This window comes from Pholcus phalangioides, unplaced genomic scaffold (assembly GCF_987345545.1).
Source record: "Pholcus phalangioides strain wild (caught in Gottingen) unplaced genomic scaffold, Ppha-v1.0 ptg000015l_1, whole genome shotgun sequence".
NCBI lineage: Eukaryota > Metazoa > Arthropoda > Arachnida > Araneae > Pholcidae > Pholcus > Pholcus phalangioides.
Window position 1 is genome coordinate 111,468,161 of NW_028301608.1, and position 17,424 is coordinate 111,485,584.

At 38.4% G+C, this 17,424-nt stretch overlaps 1 protein-coding gene across 1 annotated transcript; it reads right to left on the bottom strand.

Annotated features, from left to right (window-relative positions):
- Positions 1-5,220: 5,220 nt before the first annotated feature.
- On the bottom strand, positions 5,221-15,890 carry LOC149077591 (uncharacterized). The gene is made up of 5 exons (XM_089242376.1): positions 15,759-15,890; positions 11,303-11,323; positions 10,692-10,706; positions 7,371-7,415; positions 5,221-5,511 (listed from the first exon to the last, which is right to left on the bottom strand). The coding sequence occupies exons 1-5, from the start codon at positions 15,888-15,890 to the stop codon at positions 5,221-5,223; spliced, it is 504 nt and encodes a 167-aa protein (XP_089098502.1).
- Positions 15,891-17,424: the final 1,534 nt, after the last annotated feature.

The following is a 17,424-nucleotide window of genomic DNA, read 5'->3' on the forward strand; positions in this document are numbered from 1 at the left end:
AATTTAACTTCTAGTGACTTTCGCGTAATCGTAAGGGACAGTTGTAATAATGAAGTACCGTTTTTTTCCTGATGTCGATTGTTCTCGACATAGGAGCTACATAGAGTTGGAGCTGTTTATAAGCAGCTCTACTATGGACAATTATGGTACTTTTCCCATGGGGAACTTGGTACCTTAATTTATTATTAAAACTTATTTTTTCTACATTGTGAATCATCAAGCAAGTTACTTATTGCAAGAAAATTGCTAGGGCTCTAAGAATGATAATTGCAAATAACTTTATTTTTCGTAGAAAGTATTAGAAGCCAACTGTGTGTAATGATTTATTTCTTATCATTTGATGGTATTGTAATTGTTGATTACACTAATAAGAGAGAATGTTAATGTCCACATCACTTGCTATCAAACGGCTCATTCTGTTACTTTATACAGGGTGCCATGCATGTGCTAATGCGGCTTTTATCTCTTATCTCATCAACCGTCCGTCGTAGAGGTACGAGTCCAGTTTAGAAATTACTCTGTACCAGTTTTAAAAGTGAGAATACAGTGTGTCACAAAATAAAAAAAAATCAAAATTTTAATACGGTCCCCTTGTTCTCTAACTTCCAATTAGTAAGTTGTTACCCAATCGTCTCTGAGCCCCCCCCCCAACCCCCCAAAAAATACATGTTTTCAACTGCCATATTCATTGAGATATTTTAATTAAAAAATCGAAGAAAATTTGTGAATCGGCAGAAAAAACTAACGGACAACGATCTCATTTATACTGTCCTTCACCAACTTCTCACTGATTTTGAATTCGAATATCTCTGCGAATATTGCAGTTAAAAACATAGGATCTGTTTCGTTGGACTAAGGAAAGACGCCAGGGTCTCTCCCACCGGACTTATCCCGTTGCCGAGATCTCTTCCAGCCCAGCTTCGTGGCAGAGTCTGGAACAAAGTGAGTGCACCTAACAGTCTGAGTGTGTAGCTAGTGTTGTGTCTGATATTTCAGTGCTGCCATCTATACTTCAAATTGTGAGTGAAGTGTAATGGTTGAATATTTGTAACGTTGTAGGCCTGTTGCTCTCTGTGGCGAGACTTTTTAACGGGGAGATCGGCTCGCATTCGCGCCTTGAAGTTGGGAACCACAGAAAACCAACTTCAACCGACCACCACTGTGGCGCCGGTGGGGTTCGAACCCGGATCCTCGCGATGCGAGTCCGTCACTATGACCAATCGACCACCACAGCGGCGAAGTTAGAGGACAGGGGAGGCCGTATAATTATTTTGATTTTTTTTTAATTTTGTGAAACACCTTATTTGCACTCTTGAAACTGGAACAGAGTAATTTGTGAATACATTTCGAACACGAAACTGAAACCATACCACTGTCGATGAGATAAAGGCCGCATTAGTATTCTATATTAAAAAAAGGTGGGGAAGACGTGTTAAAATCAGTTCCATAACCCCAAAAATCAATTTACTAATATAAGATATACAGAAGACTGGATGTTGTGAAGATATTTAGTAATTGAGATGTTAATTTTTTTAAGGAAGGAAAAAACTCTTCTCTGCCTCTACCGGGAGTCGAACCCGGGTCCCTCGACTCCCGGTAGAGGCAGAGAAGAGTTTTTTCCTTCCTTAAAAAAAATTAACATCTCAATTACTAAATATCTTCACAACATCCAGTCTTCTGTATATCTTGTATTAACAAGTGGAGAGCGACATTCATGTCAAATTTACTAATTTTTGAAAAATTTATGACACTTGCCATTTGATTAACATAATATTCTCTGTATACCTACTGAAAGGGCACCCCCCCCCCCCAATCCCTTGGTATGAATAAATGTTAAATGAATGAATGTTCCTAATTCATGTATTTTTGGTACAAGTTTACACCAGTTGCCATGTTTTTGTTGAATTGGAAAATTAATAAATAAAATTGATGTGGGTGATCGACTAGCTCTCAAACATTGGAAGCACGACTCTAAAGCTCCCCAAAATTCGATCAGCTTTTCATTTTGAACAAACCATTTTTGTCTCATTCAGGACACGAATTCCACGTAATACCGTAAGTTCGGTGTGTTTATTGCATATTTACGTTACTTACTTTTGCCTGCGGAAGGAAAATGAAAATAGATGAATTAATTCCACCAGGTTTGATTACATTGTCATTCCAATGTAAGGTTTACTTCTCTAGTAAAGAAATCGGCATTTTGTAAATTATGATATCGCATAGATAATAAAGGACAGAAGTAGTCTTACCGCCTGAATTGTGACGAAATTCGGTTCTGTTACAAATATTCACGAGTAATATTTTCATTTGAAATACAATAAAATACCGTTGAAAAAATGCAGCAGAATATGTTCAGATCGAAGAATAACTTCGTCGTGGAAATTCGGCTTGTTCCAGAAAATAACTACCCAACTTAGAAATGACAAAAAATTCAAAAGAGTAAAGACGGAAAGAAGAATCAATGGTGTGTTTGACGGAATTGCTGGAAATTTTATGCAGACCGGTTTGGAAAAAATAGTTACAATTTTGAATAACAGATGGCGCCACAGTACTTCTATTCCACGACTTCTTACTGCGCTCCCGTTTGAACGCCATTGTTTAAAAAGTAATGATGCTCAATTTTTCCGGGGAGTGCGGCCACTTCATTTGTTCGAAAACGTGTCGCGGGCCACTTAAGTGATCTTGTTAATGTGTTGTGGGCCACTGCAGTTTCCTGGAAACGTGCCGCTGGTTGCTTAAACTATTTTTAAACATGCCGCATGCTGCTTATGTGATCTGGAAATGTGCCGCGGATCTCTCAAGGGTCTATTTTTTGAAGTGAGAATGTGCTATGGACCATTTAATTGAAGTTAGCATGTTCCGCGGACCACTTAAGTGACATCGAATGCTATTCCACATCACTTAAGTGATCTGTGAATATGCTGTGGATCACTTAGGTGATTTCTGAATGTGCTGTGGGTAACTTAGTTGATCTGTGAATGTGGGGCTGTGGGAAACTTAGGTGATATCTGAATATGCTGCGGGTCACTTAAGTGATCTGGAAATGTGCGGGGACTGCTTAAGTGATGCGGAACTGCACCTCGGTTCACATAAGCGATGTGGTAATGTGCTGCTTATAGGCATTTCTACAATATTATGTTTGAAGTCAAGGGCCACATCAGATTACTCCGAGGGCCGAATTTGGCCCACGGGTGATGAGTATGCACGGTTTATAGCAAGAGTCCTCAATGTTATAGGAGCATGAACAATTCATCTATGAGGCATACGCATCCATCGCAGTACGGACATCGTGAGAACTTTTGGCTTTAATCTCCTCCATTCCCTTTTGTCATGTTTAGGCAAGGCCATCATTTCAAATGCATCGTTATGTGAGCTGACTCGAAATTTGCGAAGGACAATATAAGTCGAAGGACAATTTAATGGACTGTAGCGACACCTATCAGCCAAATGTGCAACTAATTTCACAAAGTGGCAGGGAGGGCAGGAATGGGTGTTGGCGGGTCGGGTGGCTTCGTGCGTTGTCGGGGGTGGCGCGTCGGTTGGGGGCCTTGTCGCGAGGCGTTCCGTGTTTTTCTTGATAGGGTGGTGCCCCCGTCCTGTGGCGGGTTCTCTCTCGTTTCTTGCTCAGACTCAGATTACGAACCATAAACTTTTCATTCTTTCATCGAACAACGAGGTTTCACATGAATTCCCATTGTCAACTCTTAGTGAAATTAGAACAATGATGTTCTTCAGATTTCCGTTGCCTTTCTTATACTTTTTCACATATTCATGTATCTTTTCTATGTATGTTTGTATGTATCTATGCATCTTTTCTTGTAATCTTTTCTATGTATTTGCATTTACTCACATGTATCCATATATATATTTGTAAGCTCTACGATCTACTGTAGTGAACCATGAATTACCACAACGCTGGTTTTGTTTTGGAATGCATTTTGGACTGTGATGTTTTGTGAGACTATTTTGTGTCTAGTCTCTCGAATTCCCACTGCTCTGTAATCCTGGATATTCATCGGATGGACTGTGATGTTTCATGGGAATATTTTTTTTCACCATATCACTGTATATATATATATATATATATTTTTTTTTCTCTTCTGTCCCGCTCATTTAACAGAACTGCGATGTTTGTCATGTTCTTTCCTGACAATTTCCACTTGATGTTAAGCACTTGCTGTCATTTTTGTTCAGTGCTTCCATGTGCCATGTATGCATGTTTTCTTTCAGGTGGCAAAGAAGCTGAAGCGAGTGATTGGCAACCGAGATCCCAAGGGTCCATCTGCGAATGGATTGGTGGGGACGGAGTGCGGTGTTGGCATGGACGGGCGCGGGCTACCGGAGGGGGACGGACGTTTGGTTCCGTTCTGTTGCTCCTTTGGGCGATGAGTGGCGGACGGGGGTGTTCCCTCGTGGACTGGGGGAGCCGAGTGCCTCGGAATGTTTTTGCTGGGTCGGAGATCTGGCGGGCGGTCCACCTGTACTCCTTCTTGACCATCGGAGGTTTCCGGGAGCTTCCCGGAGTGTGGCTGCTTGGGATGGAGTGGGGTCCCGGCGGGACGGACCCGGTGGCTTGCGAGTCGGGCGATGTTCGCCGGGCCCGGATGTCAGGAGAGTTCTTCCAGCATGGCCCAGCCGCAAGGTAATCCGCTTATATCCCGCAAGGGACAGAGCGGGGGCCATGTTTGGTGTTATGGTTCTCTCTCGTGTCCGCGGTGCAGGTTCGTGGGGGTGGTCCGGGTCTCCCTTCGCGGGGTGTGTTGGGGCGCTGTGGACCGCGCCGGCGGGGCCTTTTCGCGGGTGTCGGGGCTGGGGGGGGGGTCGCGGCAGTGGTGCTGTCCTGGCTTTGTCGTCTGTCCTGGTGCTGTCTTGGATGTGCACTGGGATTGGGGGGGTTGGGTGTGTCGGTGTGGTTGTGCTGCTTGGAGGGTTGGCGGGATGTTGGTCCAAACCGGGTACGCTTTCCCGGCCGGCTTGCCGGTTTGAGTTTTTTTCCGGCACGCCTACGATCTCACGATCAATGAGCTTATATCACAAAAGCGACAGAGCCTGGGCGTGCTCGGTTCTATGCTATACTATACTAATTTCACAAACCGGCATATTCGGAATTCAATGCCTGCCCATTGAACAAAAGAAATGTTTATTTCAATTTCTATCTATCACAGTTTCCAAGTTATGTCATAAGTCCTTTTTGAAAAACATCCTGGGTTTAAGAACTCTTCACAAACATCTCGCTGTGGATTTTATGGTGAAACGGGGATGGTTGGGGATGGAGGGTCGGGGTGAAAAATTATATATAATTGCATTATTTACTTTTGGTGGGACGTCATAGTCATCATAATCGTCCATGGCACCTTTCGGCGTCTTCTCGTCATCCTGGTCGCCATCATATTCTGCTCCTTTCATTGTCTTGTCATCATTGTCTTCGTCGTCCTCCTCTGCAGCCTTTTTCGTCTTTGCGTCCTCTTCTATGTCATCTATGTCATCTAGACCGTAATAATCATCCGTTTCCTGCAAGAAAAGAAGTGTTTAATCACTCGTTAAGATGATTTCACACGGATTCATCAAATAAATTAGCTATTATTTAAGGATGATGATTATCAGGACATGATTATAAATGAAATTAAAGTTTTCGATTCATTACTTTTGATGGTTCATGCACACAATTTCTCGGATAATAACATATAAATACAAACACAAAGGTCACAAAAAGCAAATTACTCAGTCACGTGACTGAAAAATTATGCCCATAAAAAATATGATTGTCAAACATCCACAAAATACCCAGCATGAAAGCATATATCACCAATATATATATAATACGTTGCCAATAAAATATTATGCTTGTCTTATCTAAGTATGGATAGCTTCTCGATTTATGCCCCCATGTCTAGCGCACTTCTTTTTAGACGTATCAATTGGGTTAGAACTCACGACCCCCCACCCCTTCCAGGAGGTAAGCTATTCCATTTATTAACAACCCTATTTGTAAAAACTCCCTGCGACACCAGAACCTGGAGAATTTTCCCTTACTAAGCGATACTTTCTTTCAAACCGAGCACAACACAGGTGTACCGCCATCTATGGGCAATTTACTACCTAGTGAGTTGTGCCGGAAGTGTAAGTGTGTGTACTTAACAGTCTGAGTACGTGTCTGAATTTTTAGTGCTGCCATATATATTTCAAAAGTGAAGTGCAATGATTGAGTTACATGCGTACTGTTTGCAGGTCTGTTGCTCTCTTTGACTTGAGACTTTTTAAAAAGGAGATCGGTTCGCGCCTTGAAGTTGGAAACCACAGAAAATCAGTTTTAGCTGACCGCAAGTGGGGGGGGGGGGGGGGGTTCGAACCCCGGATTTCACGATGAGAGTTCGCCACTATAACCACTTGACCACCACAGCGGGGACACTGAACTATAGTGGTGTCCCTTGTCGAAGAAGTTGATTTACGGTGTATTAATAACTCGTGTGGTCCATCTTATCCATCCAGTTGAAAATTTCAAACATTCGATCATACCCCCCCCCCCCCCCCGACACCTGCGTTTTTTTCAGTGCAAACATATTCATGAAGTGAAGTCTTTCTTCATAACTTAAGCCTTGTGTGCCAACAAGAGCACACGTAGCTCTTCTCTGCACCTCGTGAACCAGTCAATGTCCCTCTGTATATAAGTATGGTCTCCAAAATCTTACAGCACACTCCAGTTCAGGACGAACTAAGCCTCGGAAAAGCGGGAGAATCACTCATTTAGGTTTGAAGTATATTTTTGAAATAAATAATGAAAAATTACAAAGAGACCTTATTAAGAATCAAACAGAGAGAGTATTCTGTTCGTTTTCTTCTTCGACCATCGCTGAACAAACCTCAGCCGCTCCTCAATTAAAATACCCAGATCGATGATCCTAGTTGCATCCGGAATAGTAACACCATTCAGCGATTGGGGGCTCGACGAGATGGGTCTTGGGGTGCCCTCAAGAGATGACACAACCAAGATCACTCTCTCCCTGTCGTGGGCGGGGCTCGAAGAGAGCCGAAGAGGGGGACTTTGGATGCAGGGCGCCCTCACCCGATCCCGCTCGATGTGGGATCTCAAAAAAGTGGGTTGTTCGAACGAAAATGAGCATCCACGCTCTTATCAACACTAAAAAGTCATTTTTAGCCAAAGGTACAATCCTATTCAAGTTCGCTTGTCTTCCCGACTACCCTCATTAAATTCACGTCATCTGCGAATTCGCTAACATTCCCGTCGATATTAACACCTTTGTCATTTTTTTCACACCAAAAATTATGACACACTATATTTGAAACAATAATTTTATGAAATGAAATTGTTGTTCTATAAAAATATACAGTGCATGAAAAAAAAAAATTACCGTATCAGGAGCGCCAGCACCACCCGCTGCTGGTTTTGCACCTTGCTATAAAAACATTAATTTATTAAGTATCAGCAGTAAAATAATAAATTAAGTATATCAACGAAACGTATCCCATACATTCGTATCTTATCTAAATGCGTTGGTCTATATTGCAACACACCGGTAAGGAAACGGGTGTTTTTTGTTTTTGTAGTCTACAAGAAGAGTATTCCTCCGCGCTCGGTGAGGGATATGGTATGGGCGGAAAATTCATCGCCAGAAAATTCACAGGCAACAACAATTCATCGCCAAGCAATTTACCGATAGGAGAATTTACTGCCACACAGTTCACCGACAATACAATTCATCACTACGAAAATTTATTCACAAGCAATTCGTCAATAAAACGACAAAGTGAGTGAGTAGGTATTTAGCCTTAGGTGACCGAGAGGGTGAATCAGTGAGCAATTTAATGAGTAAGCAAGCATGTGAGTTATAAAACAAGAGAGCGAGTTAGTAAACAAGTGAGTAGCTGATCAAGTGAGTCAGAGTTGGTGAGTGAGTAAGGGCCGTATTCACCAACATGGTTGAAACTGTAGTCACAATTTTTGGATAAGGGTTCATTCAAGTATTACGTCAGCATCGGGAAGGGGGAGGGGGTTTCGGATTTGCTGACTTTTGACAAGGGGGGGGGGAGGGGTTTTGAAGGTTGCTTACGTCATCAACCACTCCTTTTTGAAGATGTAAAATATTCTAAGCTGTTGACGAAATTTTGCTGACGGTGGGGGGGGGGGGTTAAAAAATTGCCGAAAATCTGTTTACGTAATACTTGAATGACCCCTAAGAGATCAACATAGATTGGTTAAAAACCTGAATTTAACCAATCCGTGTCGATCTCTCATCAAAAAGTTGACTATAGTTTAAACCATGTCGGTGAATACAACCCTAAGTGGAGCAGGTGGTGAATAAGTGACTGAGCAAGTTAGTGAATAAGCAGGTGAGCAAGTGAGTGAATCCTTCACTCACCAGGGTGGATAGGCACGCACTTCATTTTACTGATGAACCGTTGATATTGGAGGTATACTTCCAATTAGAAAAAGTGTCCAAATAACATGTAGAATTCAGGTACGGCATTCGTGTTGCAAGGGGTTGCATAATTACTAAGATTAAAAAAAAAAACACTTTATACGAACACCCTGCCCTGAAAAAACCTTATGGAAAAGTTGTTACCCTGCTTCTCCTGACGTCAACCAAATATTCCATGTTTCTAAGGGCAATATTCACTGCGATATTCGAATTCGAAAAACTGAGGAAAGTTGGAAAAAAAACATGATAAAAGTGGGTAAACCGTTTATAGCACTTAGAAACGTGAAATGTTTTCTTGTTTGCATAAGGGGAACAGAGCAATAACTTTCTAATTGGGTTTTTGGGCCCTCGGTGTTCGTTACTTCTTTTTTATTTTAATAACTATACAACCCCTTGCAACATGAATGACGTATATGAGTAGTACAGGTCATTTGGGTACTTTTTTATAATTGGAAGTATTCTTCTAGGATCAACGCTCGCTAGTAAAATGTCATGCGTGCTGTTACCTATGCACCCTGTATATGAAAAAAAGGTGATCAAATGATAGTGAGGTTGAGGATCAATAAGGATTTGGAGATTCTTCACTCAAGTGTGACTATTTGTGATCTATTGTGATCAAAATATCTTCCTAGGAATTGACTGAAGATAAAAGTTAAGTATATGAAGCAGGAACCTCTTTGTTTAAAAAAAAATCCCGATTTGTCAACTGACAAATTTTAACTTGACAATCGTGCATTACTACTACAAAACCGTACGCACAACCACTGACGGACTAACTAAGGTTGGGGCGACCGAGAGCAAAAAAAATAGAAGTATCCTCTGGGGAGGAGGGTAACCGGTATCCCCACGTCCTTCCCCCGGTTTGTTGCATGCATCTTTCACACAACCAAACTTCCCTACCTACAAAATTTCATCAATCCGTCACCACATGCTTGTCGTAACATTCCTTTGAGGAATTTCCAACAAATTGTTGCATGCGCAATGTGTGCGTGTGTGTATGCAGGACCCTGACGTACTAATCGTACTTATGATATCAGAGGTATGCCATCATATGAACTTGATTCAAATCTTGTAAACTTATTTACCAAAATTATATAATTTAATATAAAATAATGTCATAATTGAACATTCCTGAATACTCGACTGTTTTGAGTTGTGAAATTATTGTTATTCGAATTTAAGCACGTGAGGCATAAGCACCGGAACCCAAGGGCTGAGCCCATTTGCCCCTCAACCTCAATAAATTTTTGTAAGAGGGCTGAGCCCTCCCCTCCCAATAATTTGTGAAAAAACAATGGAATGCACCTTCTTTCTCCTACGTATGCGCTCGAGTCCCGTATATACAGGAACACCAGCAACGTCCAGCCTCCCCAATATTTTCTTTATGTTGGCGCATCTGTTCAACAAGCCCCACGAATTATTGAAGTTGCAGCCCGCAAGAACTACGAATTATAAAACTATCACTGTGCAATAATCGTCAATCCGTTTTCAATCCACTTCTAAAACTCCGACCTTTCGTGATTGAGAGCTACTACCGTTTTACTGTCTTTCTGGGGTAAGAAAGTTGTGTCCAAAGTGCATGTGTACCTAATACGCATGCGTATTTTGTATGTGTGAAATTAGTTGCACTCTATACTCTTTACTCTCAGATTATGAGTAAAGTGCATCGATTGAACATTTGAGGAATATCTTTCTTTTTACAGACTTTCCTGGATGTCTCCTCTCTTTTCCCATTTTTTCCTCTCTCTACCTGATGTTTTCCCATTCAGTCAACTTCAGCCAAACTTTCAACCCCCCCATCTTGTTTGAAGGTCCCTTTTTTGGATGTTAAACATTCGGGGAGGATTCATTCGGAATATTTGTGGTTCATCTTTTGTCGTTTGATATGTCTGGTCTATTTCTGTTTCAAGGATTCCTTTTATTTCAACATCAAGACATCTTTATTTAGTTTCTTATCCCAGCGGTAAGTTATTTTTGCCGCTAAGCAACAGCAATTTGTTTTTCATAATAGAGTTTGGAGGAAAAAAGCCAATGGTCAACAAGCGTAACTTTCCACATTCTCAAACTGGATAATTGCACTGGATTTTTTCCAATTTTATACTTTCAATTGCAGTATGTTTTCAGGTTATGAAGGTTTTGATCTCAAAATGTGACTTTTATATGCTTGTATTTTCATTAAAAAATAACAGGAATATTTATTTCTCCTAGAAATTACATAGTCATTCACACTAGAATCTCTCACAATTTACTTACACCACCAATATGAAGCTGCATGAGAAAATGAACAGTTTTGAAAAGTTGAAAAAATAGATAGCCTTATGTAAAGAACAAAAAATGAAAAAAAAAAACAATATTAGCGGGAAAGTGCTTTTGCAAATAAAGCAAAAAAAAGTTGAACAGCGTGTAACCCTTGATAACGCTTTTGTGCGACAAAAAATTTAACCCGTCACCAACATGCACCGAGCAATTGTGTTTATTGAGGGTGCGAAGAACTACGTACTGTGTATAGAAGGACTACACGATCAGTTGATGGTGCGAAATCTTTCTCGAAAAACGTAAAATGTACCGAAACTTAACTGTAAGTGTAAACACTCACTGACTTAATTTTGACTCACTGACTTTGAAATGTACCTGTTGCTTTATTTGTTTAGCTAATGGTTTCCGAGATGTTAGATGTTTTAATTTTCCTATGCTTATATTACGCTTATTATTAATTTTCCAAGACCACGCCATTGGCATCCGGTCAAGTTCAGCGCTGGTGCATTTCGTACTGCCGTATGTGGCGTTCCCTTCCGAATAAAACTCTTATACGTTTGCTACATTCTTAAATTATTTTTTGTGTATTCACATAGTTAGTTACTTACTTTATTTGTAAGGCCAGACGCCTATAGTGAAAAAAATAAATCAATAAGAAAACAATGAAAGCTTGAAAGACACTGAAATTACTGAAATACTATTTTTAAAAATCTTTTGAAGATTTGTATAATGACAGAGTAAATATTGAATATTTTAAATATTTAAATGTTGGATTACATATGATTGGAATTGTTCATGCATTTTACGATAGGTTGATGATAGAGATTTAGCTGCTCATTAATTGAGAAGTTGCAATTGAACAGAGCGGAACAAGCTATGCAGCTTCACGAAGAAAATTTGAAATTTTACTAGTTTACAACTAATTAATCAATCCAATAAATATGCATGCAAATAATACTATATGATTTAAGTTTTTTTTGCTAAACGTCACGATTATTAATTAATTATGAAAGAGATCAATGTTGGAAAATAATAATTTTTCTCTCACCAGCTATAAGAAATAACCATAAATCGGAGAAAAATTAACATAGAAGCAAAAGAAATTACAAATTAACATGTTTATAACGTTTTGTAAATTCAAAAAGAAATGTAATTATTTTTCCTTGTGCGCATATCAGATTCAAAAAAAGCAAATTTTTTCTTATGTACCAAGTCTAAAGATTTATGAAGCTAGAATCAAAGGGTAAATGGGACGGTCGCTTAAGTGCTGGAATCAAGCCGACGGTCACTCAAGTGATATGGGAATATGCCGCTGGTCCCTTAAAGTGAGCTGGAAATGTGCCACTTAGTTAATTTTTTTACAAAATTAGGTTTGAAGTCGCGGGCCGTATCAGAGAAATCCGAAGGGCCACATTTGGCCCTCGTGCCATGGGTTAAGCATATATGCTGTTGCCGGTAGAATGGATGTCAAAACATATCTGAGCATTCTGGACAAATTTGGTGTTACTTACAAATGCTCTTCTACTGCTTAGCGATGTCGTGCCTGTTCTAATATGATAACGAGCTAAGCCATAGGTTTTCAAATCTTTCCCATTAGTGGTGCCTTTTCTCGTAATAAACGCTTATCCGCGGCTCCCCAGAGCAGTTTAGCAAAGAGTCTTTTCGAAAAACCTTTGTCAGGGCCGCCGCTCCGAAGGTTGGCAGCGCACAGTTTGAGAACTCCTGGTCTAAGCCAACTGCACGATTAAGCAGTGGTTTGATTACTTCAACGTGGAAATAAAAAAAACAAAATCTCTGGCATTCTTAGTCTTGACCTCAGTTCAATAAAGGCTCTTTATAAGTTGTTTTTCTTCGTTTCGTCCAGCTTTCATAGATAACGATGTTATTCAACCTTTGTTTACTCGTCTCTAATTTCGGTTAACTCGTCACAATGGAAAAGTTTGAGAGAAGGGGAACATATTATTTTTATGGCTCCCTGTAAAGGAAGAGCTCGATAACAGCATTGCCATTTGTTCAGTAGTGACCGTAAAAGCCTTATGTACCAAAACGGAGTAACTCAAGTAACGAAAGTTACGCTGAAGAAGTTCATTTGCCGACTATAAAACAGAAGTTCTTGAAACGTTGAGGGGAGGCGGGCTATTCGAGCTTTACCTGATTTCTGTGTGTGTGTGTATCGCCCCCACTAATTTAGGACTTCAAATTTAAACAAAATATTTTTGTTGAAAAATCGGAGTAATTATGTCTAATGTCTGCTTTGGTCTACCCGGGGCCCCCCAACTGAAAAGTGAGTCCAGTATTTGAGATTACCTTATTGTTTGTATCATGAACTACTATTCAAAACACTGGCATTAAATGTCATGTATATGTAAAATTAATGTGCAATTTTAGTTGTAGAGAAAAACTAACTATTCTCTAACAGTTACTCTTATTATTCTAAATTGAAAATTACTAGCATAAATCATCAGTGTATTTCGTTATGGTATGTTAAATACTAAAATCTCAAAAAAGTTGAAAAATTCTGTTTCTTTTTCTTTTGTAATCTATAAACTTCGTTAATACTATGATTGATTTTAATTCACATTTTAATAAATGTTATATTACTTTGAATTTATACGATTTTCATAATATTGCACATTGAAACTAAATATACTTCGCATAAGTCGTCACCCCGCTTAAGCCGTCATAGTTTTTCGATAACATGAGTGATGACTTATCAAAGTCTTACTATGTATAATCCCGTTATCTAAAATTTTTTATCAGGAATGTGCGCACGTCTCGCAGAACGCGAATTCTTGTTTCCCGACGACGACGCTTATTTTTTAAAAATGAGGATCATCGTTTCCCGATGCGAATGTGTTACGAAGTCGTATTTCCATGTAAAGTGGAATGCAAATCGTTATTCCAATGATTTTCCACAGAAATACATAAAGAAAGATACACCATAACTGAATATGTTATACACATTATACTACGATTATACAGTAAAATATACAGAAACACAGAGGTTTATGCTCACCCTTCCTACTGTTTAAAAGAATTAAAAAAAAACAACATGAATGAAATTGTTTGCAATTGAAATATGAAATAAGTGATGATTATATACAGCGTTAACTAGTATGAAAAACTATCAATACATTTATTAGCACTACAAATGCTTGTCACCAAATTCAAATGACGAATTATAAGTGGTACATATTTGGTTTCAAAACAATGGTTCTTAACCAAGAAGAGGGGGGGGGGGTCTACTTATCTATTGGAGGTCTTTGGAGAGGTTTTAGGGGTTCGTGAGCTTTTGGATGAGAAAACAATAACATTGTTTTTGCATTAGTGTATGTTGAATATTATTCTGTGAAGGTGTCCGTCCCACCTTCATGTTATTGGCAGAAGGCGGAGTGGGGTCTCTTGCCTTCGTCTTATTGGAACATATGACCAGTGGACAATGACGAAACTAGGTAAAGAACGGAACTAATCAACGGTTCGCCAATAATTTTCGGCCCTGGAACTTAAGTGTTCACCTTGCATATGTGTATTTACTGAAAGTTCATCGAATTTTAGGTAATTTAGCATAGCTTATAAAAATCTCATTATGATAAATTTGAAAAAAAAAAACAGTTTAAAAATGAGCAGTGAGTAAGTTTGTCTACGAAATTTGACAGTTGTTTTGATAATCAAGAGAGAGTACGAAGGACAATAGAGTAATATTGCATCTTGCTTCGAACAGTCACTCTGACTAATATACTGAATATCAATAATGACGTGTAAACAACGGCAAGAAACAGGAAATTAATTTTTTTTTTTCTAAGAATATCCTTAGACATTCTTGAAGAAAAAACCGCGTGGTTGGACACCTGGGTAACCTAAAGAATTGAAACGATGTTGCACAGTTGGGGAAGACAAATTTTTTGCGCAGGTGCATTGTATTTGTATGGGAGAGGCTGCACGAGGAGCAATAAGCTTGAGAAATACGATTTATGAGAATGCTATTCAATCGGCGAAATAAGCTATTTAAGATGGTGATGTAATATTTATCTCACTGTAAATATTTACAGGCTTTTCCTAACCGTATCTGCTTTGTTTACCGTCGTTGGAAACTGTTCCGTTGCCAATTTAACTGACTTGTAATTGCGATGAAACAACGAAACCATTCTTTGCCTTCTCTTGGCAATTTTTTTCCTTCACTATGACTGACCAAATCATCGAATTCGACGAATAAAGCGTGAATACCTCTCAAGGGAAACATTGAAGAGATATACAGGGTGATTCAGAATGCGTTGGACAAACTTTAATGGGTTATAGAACACGCACGGACAAGCATTTTTCGGCATGGAACGTATGATCGAATATGGAAGGTTGAGGTGCAAACACTGAAATAAAAACACATTGGTGAGACACATTAATGACATTAATTTTGATGATGAGATCCCTTAAATGGTTCAATAGGAATTACAAGCGTAATGTCGGGGAGACGGACCCTTTGTAGCAGAAATATAGTGTTTGAATAATTATGCATTTGTGTGAAAAATGGGTATAATATATAGTGCATTATGCTGGAGCCACGTGAATTACGTGACATGGACCTTGGGTTTAATTTTGGTTTCTATTGGATTGAGGACCATCAAGGTCATGCTGCGCCAAAGAATGATAAACGCTAAAATGACTTGTGGTCGATTTTGTTACCCGGGGAGTGGTAGATTTCCACTAAAGGTAAGCTAGAATACCACTAGAATGCGCTAAAATGATTTATGTTAGATTTTGTTACCACGAGGAGGACTACCACATCACATTACCTGTGTCTTCGGATAGGTGACATCCCGTATTGCAGTAAACACGTAAGAAAAATCTAATATTTGCTCTGTAGTGAAGTGCTATTGTGCATTCTGTTATTGCGTTTCAACCACACATTCTATGACAAAAAAAAAGGTTTCAAGAAAACAGTTATTTTTAGGATATTATGCTGAGGCGAACTCGGAAAGAAAATTCATCGCGTCTCTGCCGGTACTCGAACCCATGCCCTCTTGCATACGGGGCAAACATGCTACCATCTACACCACTGGAGACAGTCACCTGCACGTATACATGCTCGAAATCTAGATACAAGAACACAGATGGGGGATCCACACAATATTTAATTCCGACACTGCCACACTCTTTGAAGGTAAAATAATGGTAAATTGCTTCTGTGGCAATAGGACACATGTCCGGGTAGTAAAGATGATTGTGAAAATTGCACTCTTTTATAATATGCCAGGACATTCATAATCCGGGAGATTAATCAGTTTCACACACAATACAGCTTTGAAATCAAGTTACGACATTATCATAGACCATAAAAAAAAAGATAATTATCATTTTTATGGTATATGATAATTGATGTCGTATGATTTGAAGGCTATATAGTGTGCGAAACTGATTGATAAATAATTATAATGAGGAATAATTATCCCTCTTACGGTCATCGATTACCATAACTTACACAAATGTACAATAAATTATGAAACTATTTTAGTTGTAAATAATTATTGGACATGAGAATAGATGAAATACTTACTTTGAGCTTCAGCCGCTGAAAAACAAATAACAATAAATAATCATTATTTTAATAGATATCGACTGTATTGAACGATGTTTGAAAATCCTTAATATAATGCATCTACAAAAAAATAGAAAATTTCCAAATTTTAATGAACATCATGTCTCTTATTTGCATTTTTTGGAAAGGTGATTAATTAAACAATTATCATACTAATTTGCATTTTATATTGATGATAATAGTCAGAGCAATTCAGAATATTTGAATTGTTTCTATAATGCAAGTATCGCATTTAAGATGAATTTTTAATGAGATTGACGAAACTTGAAAGGTATATTAAGGTTGTGCGCATTGTTTAGTTGAAATAAATTTCAAATCTCATTCTTATTTTACTTATAAACGGTATGGTAGTGAGATTGGAAGGCCATATCACAATGATCACTTCTTATATCCATATTTTAATTAAAATAAATATAATTTTCATTTTCTATTTTGAAATTATTGGCAGATATTTATATAAATTTTTATTTTCTAATAAAATCAGTGCAATATATATTATGTAGTAATATAATATATTACGCACGTGGAAAAAAAGAGACTTTAAAATCTACATAACATAAAATGATTTCTATACAATCAAACCTGTGTAAGTGGATATTAGATTAGAAGATGATCGTATAAGTAAATTTGTAAATTGGAATATATATGTTACGGTAAATGTGTGATCAATCAGTTATCATACATAATGACCGTTTATTATGCATACTAACAAGCGTCTCAGTAAATTTGGTAAGTTTATCACTTTTAACGGTGAATATGCTTAATAACACACACACACAGATGTCGTTGGCAAATTTGATAAATACCTACTTGAAATTTATCGCCTCTATATGGGATTATGCATAATACCCAAGCGTGATTGATAAATTCACACTTGGGTGCTATGCATAATCCTTCAATGTTCAATCAATGGTGAAAAAAAATTCTGCATGAGTCTGGTATGTGTGATGAATATAGTTGGTTCCCGATATAATGATAACAAATTTTACGATCACACCCTGATATAATGATACAATAAATGTATGAATTATCATGTACACTATATCATATAATGTGATTTATTATGTTTACCAACTACGTGACGCTTGGGTATTATGCATAATCACCGGTAAATGTGCAATTATTTAGTACTTATTAAAT

Excerpts from the sequence above, each read along its gene's own strand:
- LOC149077591 (XM_089242376.1), bottom strand. The coding sequence starts at position 15,890 with ATGTGTCCTATTGCCACAGAAGCAATTTACCATTATTTTACCTTCAAA. Across the intron at positions 11,324-15,758 it reads TCGAGCATGTATACGTGCAG|GCGTCTGGCCTTACAAATAA; the intron begins GTGACTGTCTCC and ends TTTTCACTATAG. Across the intron at positions 5,512-7,370 it reads GTGCTGGCGCTCCTGATACG|GAAACGGATGATTATTACGG; the intron begins GTAATTTTTTTT and ends CTTTTCTTGCAG.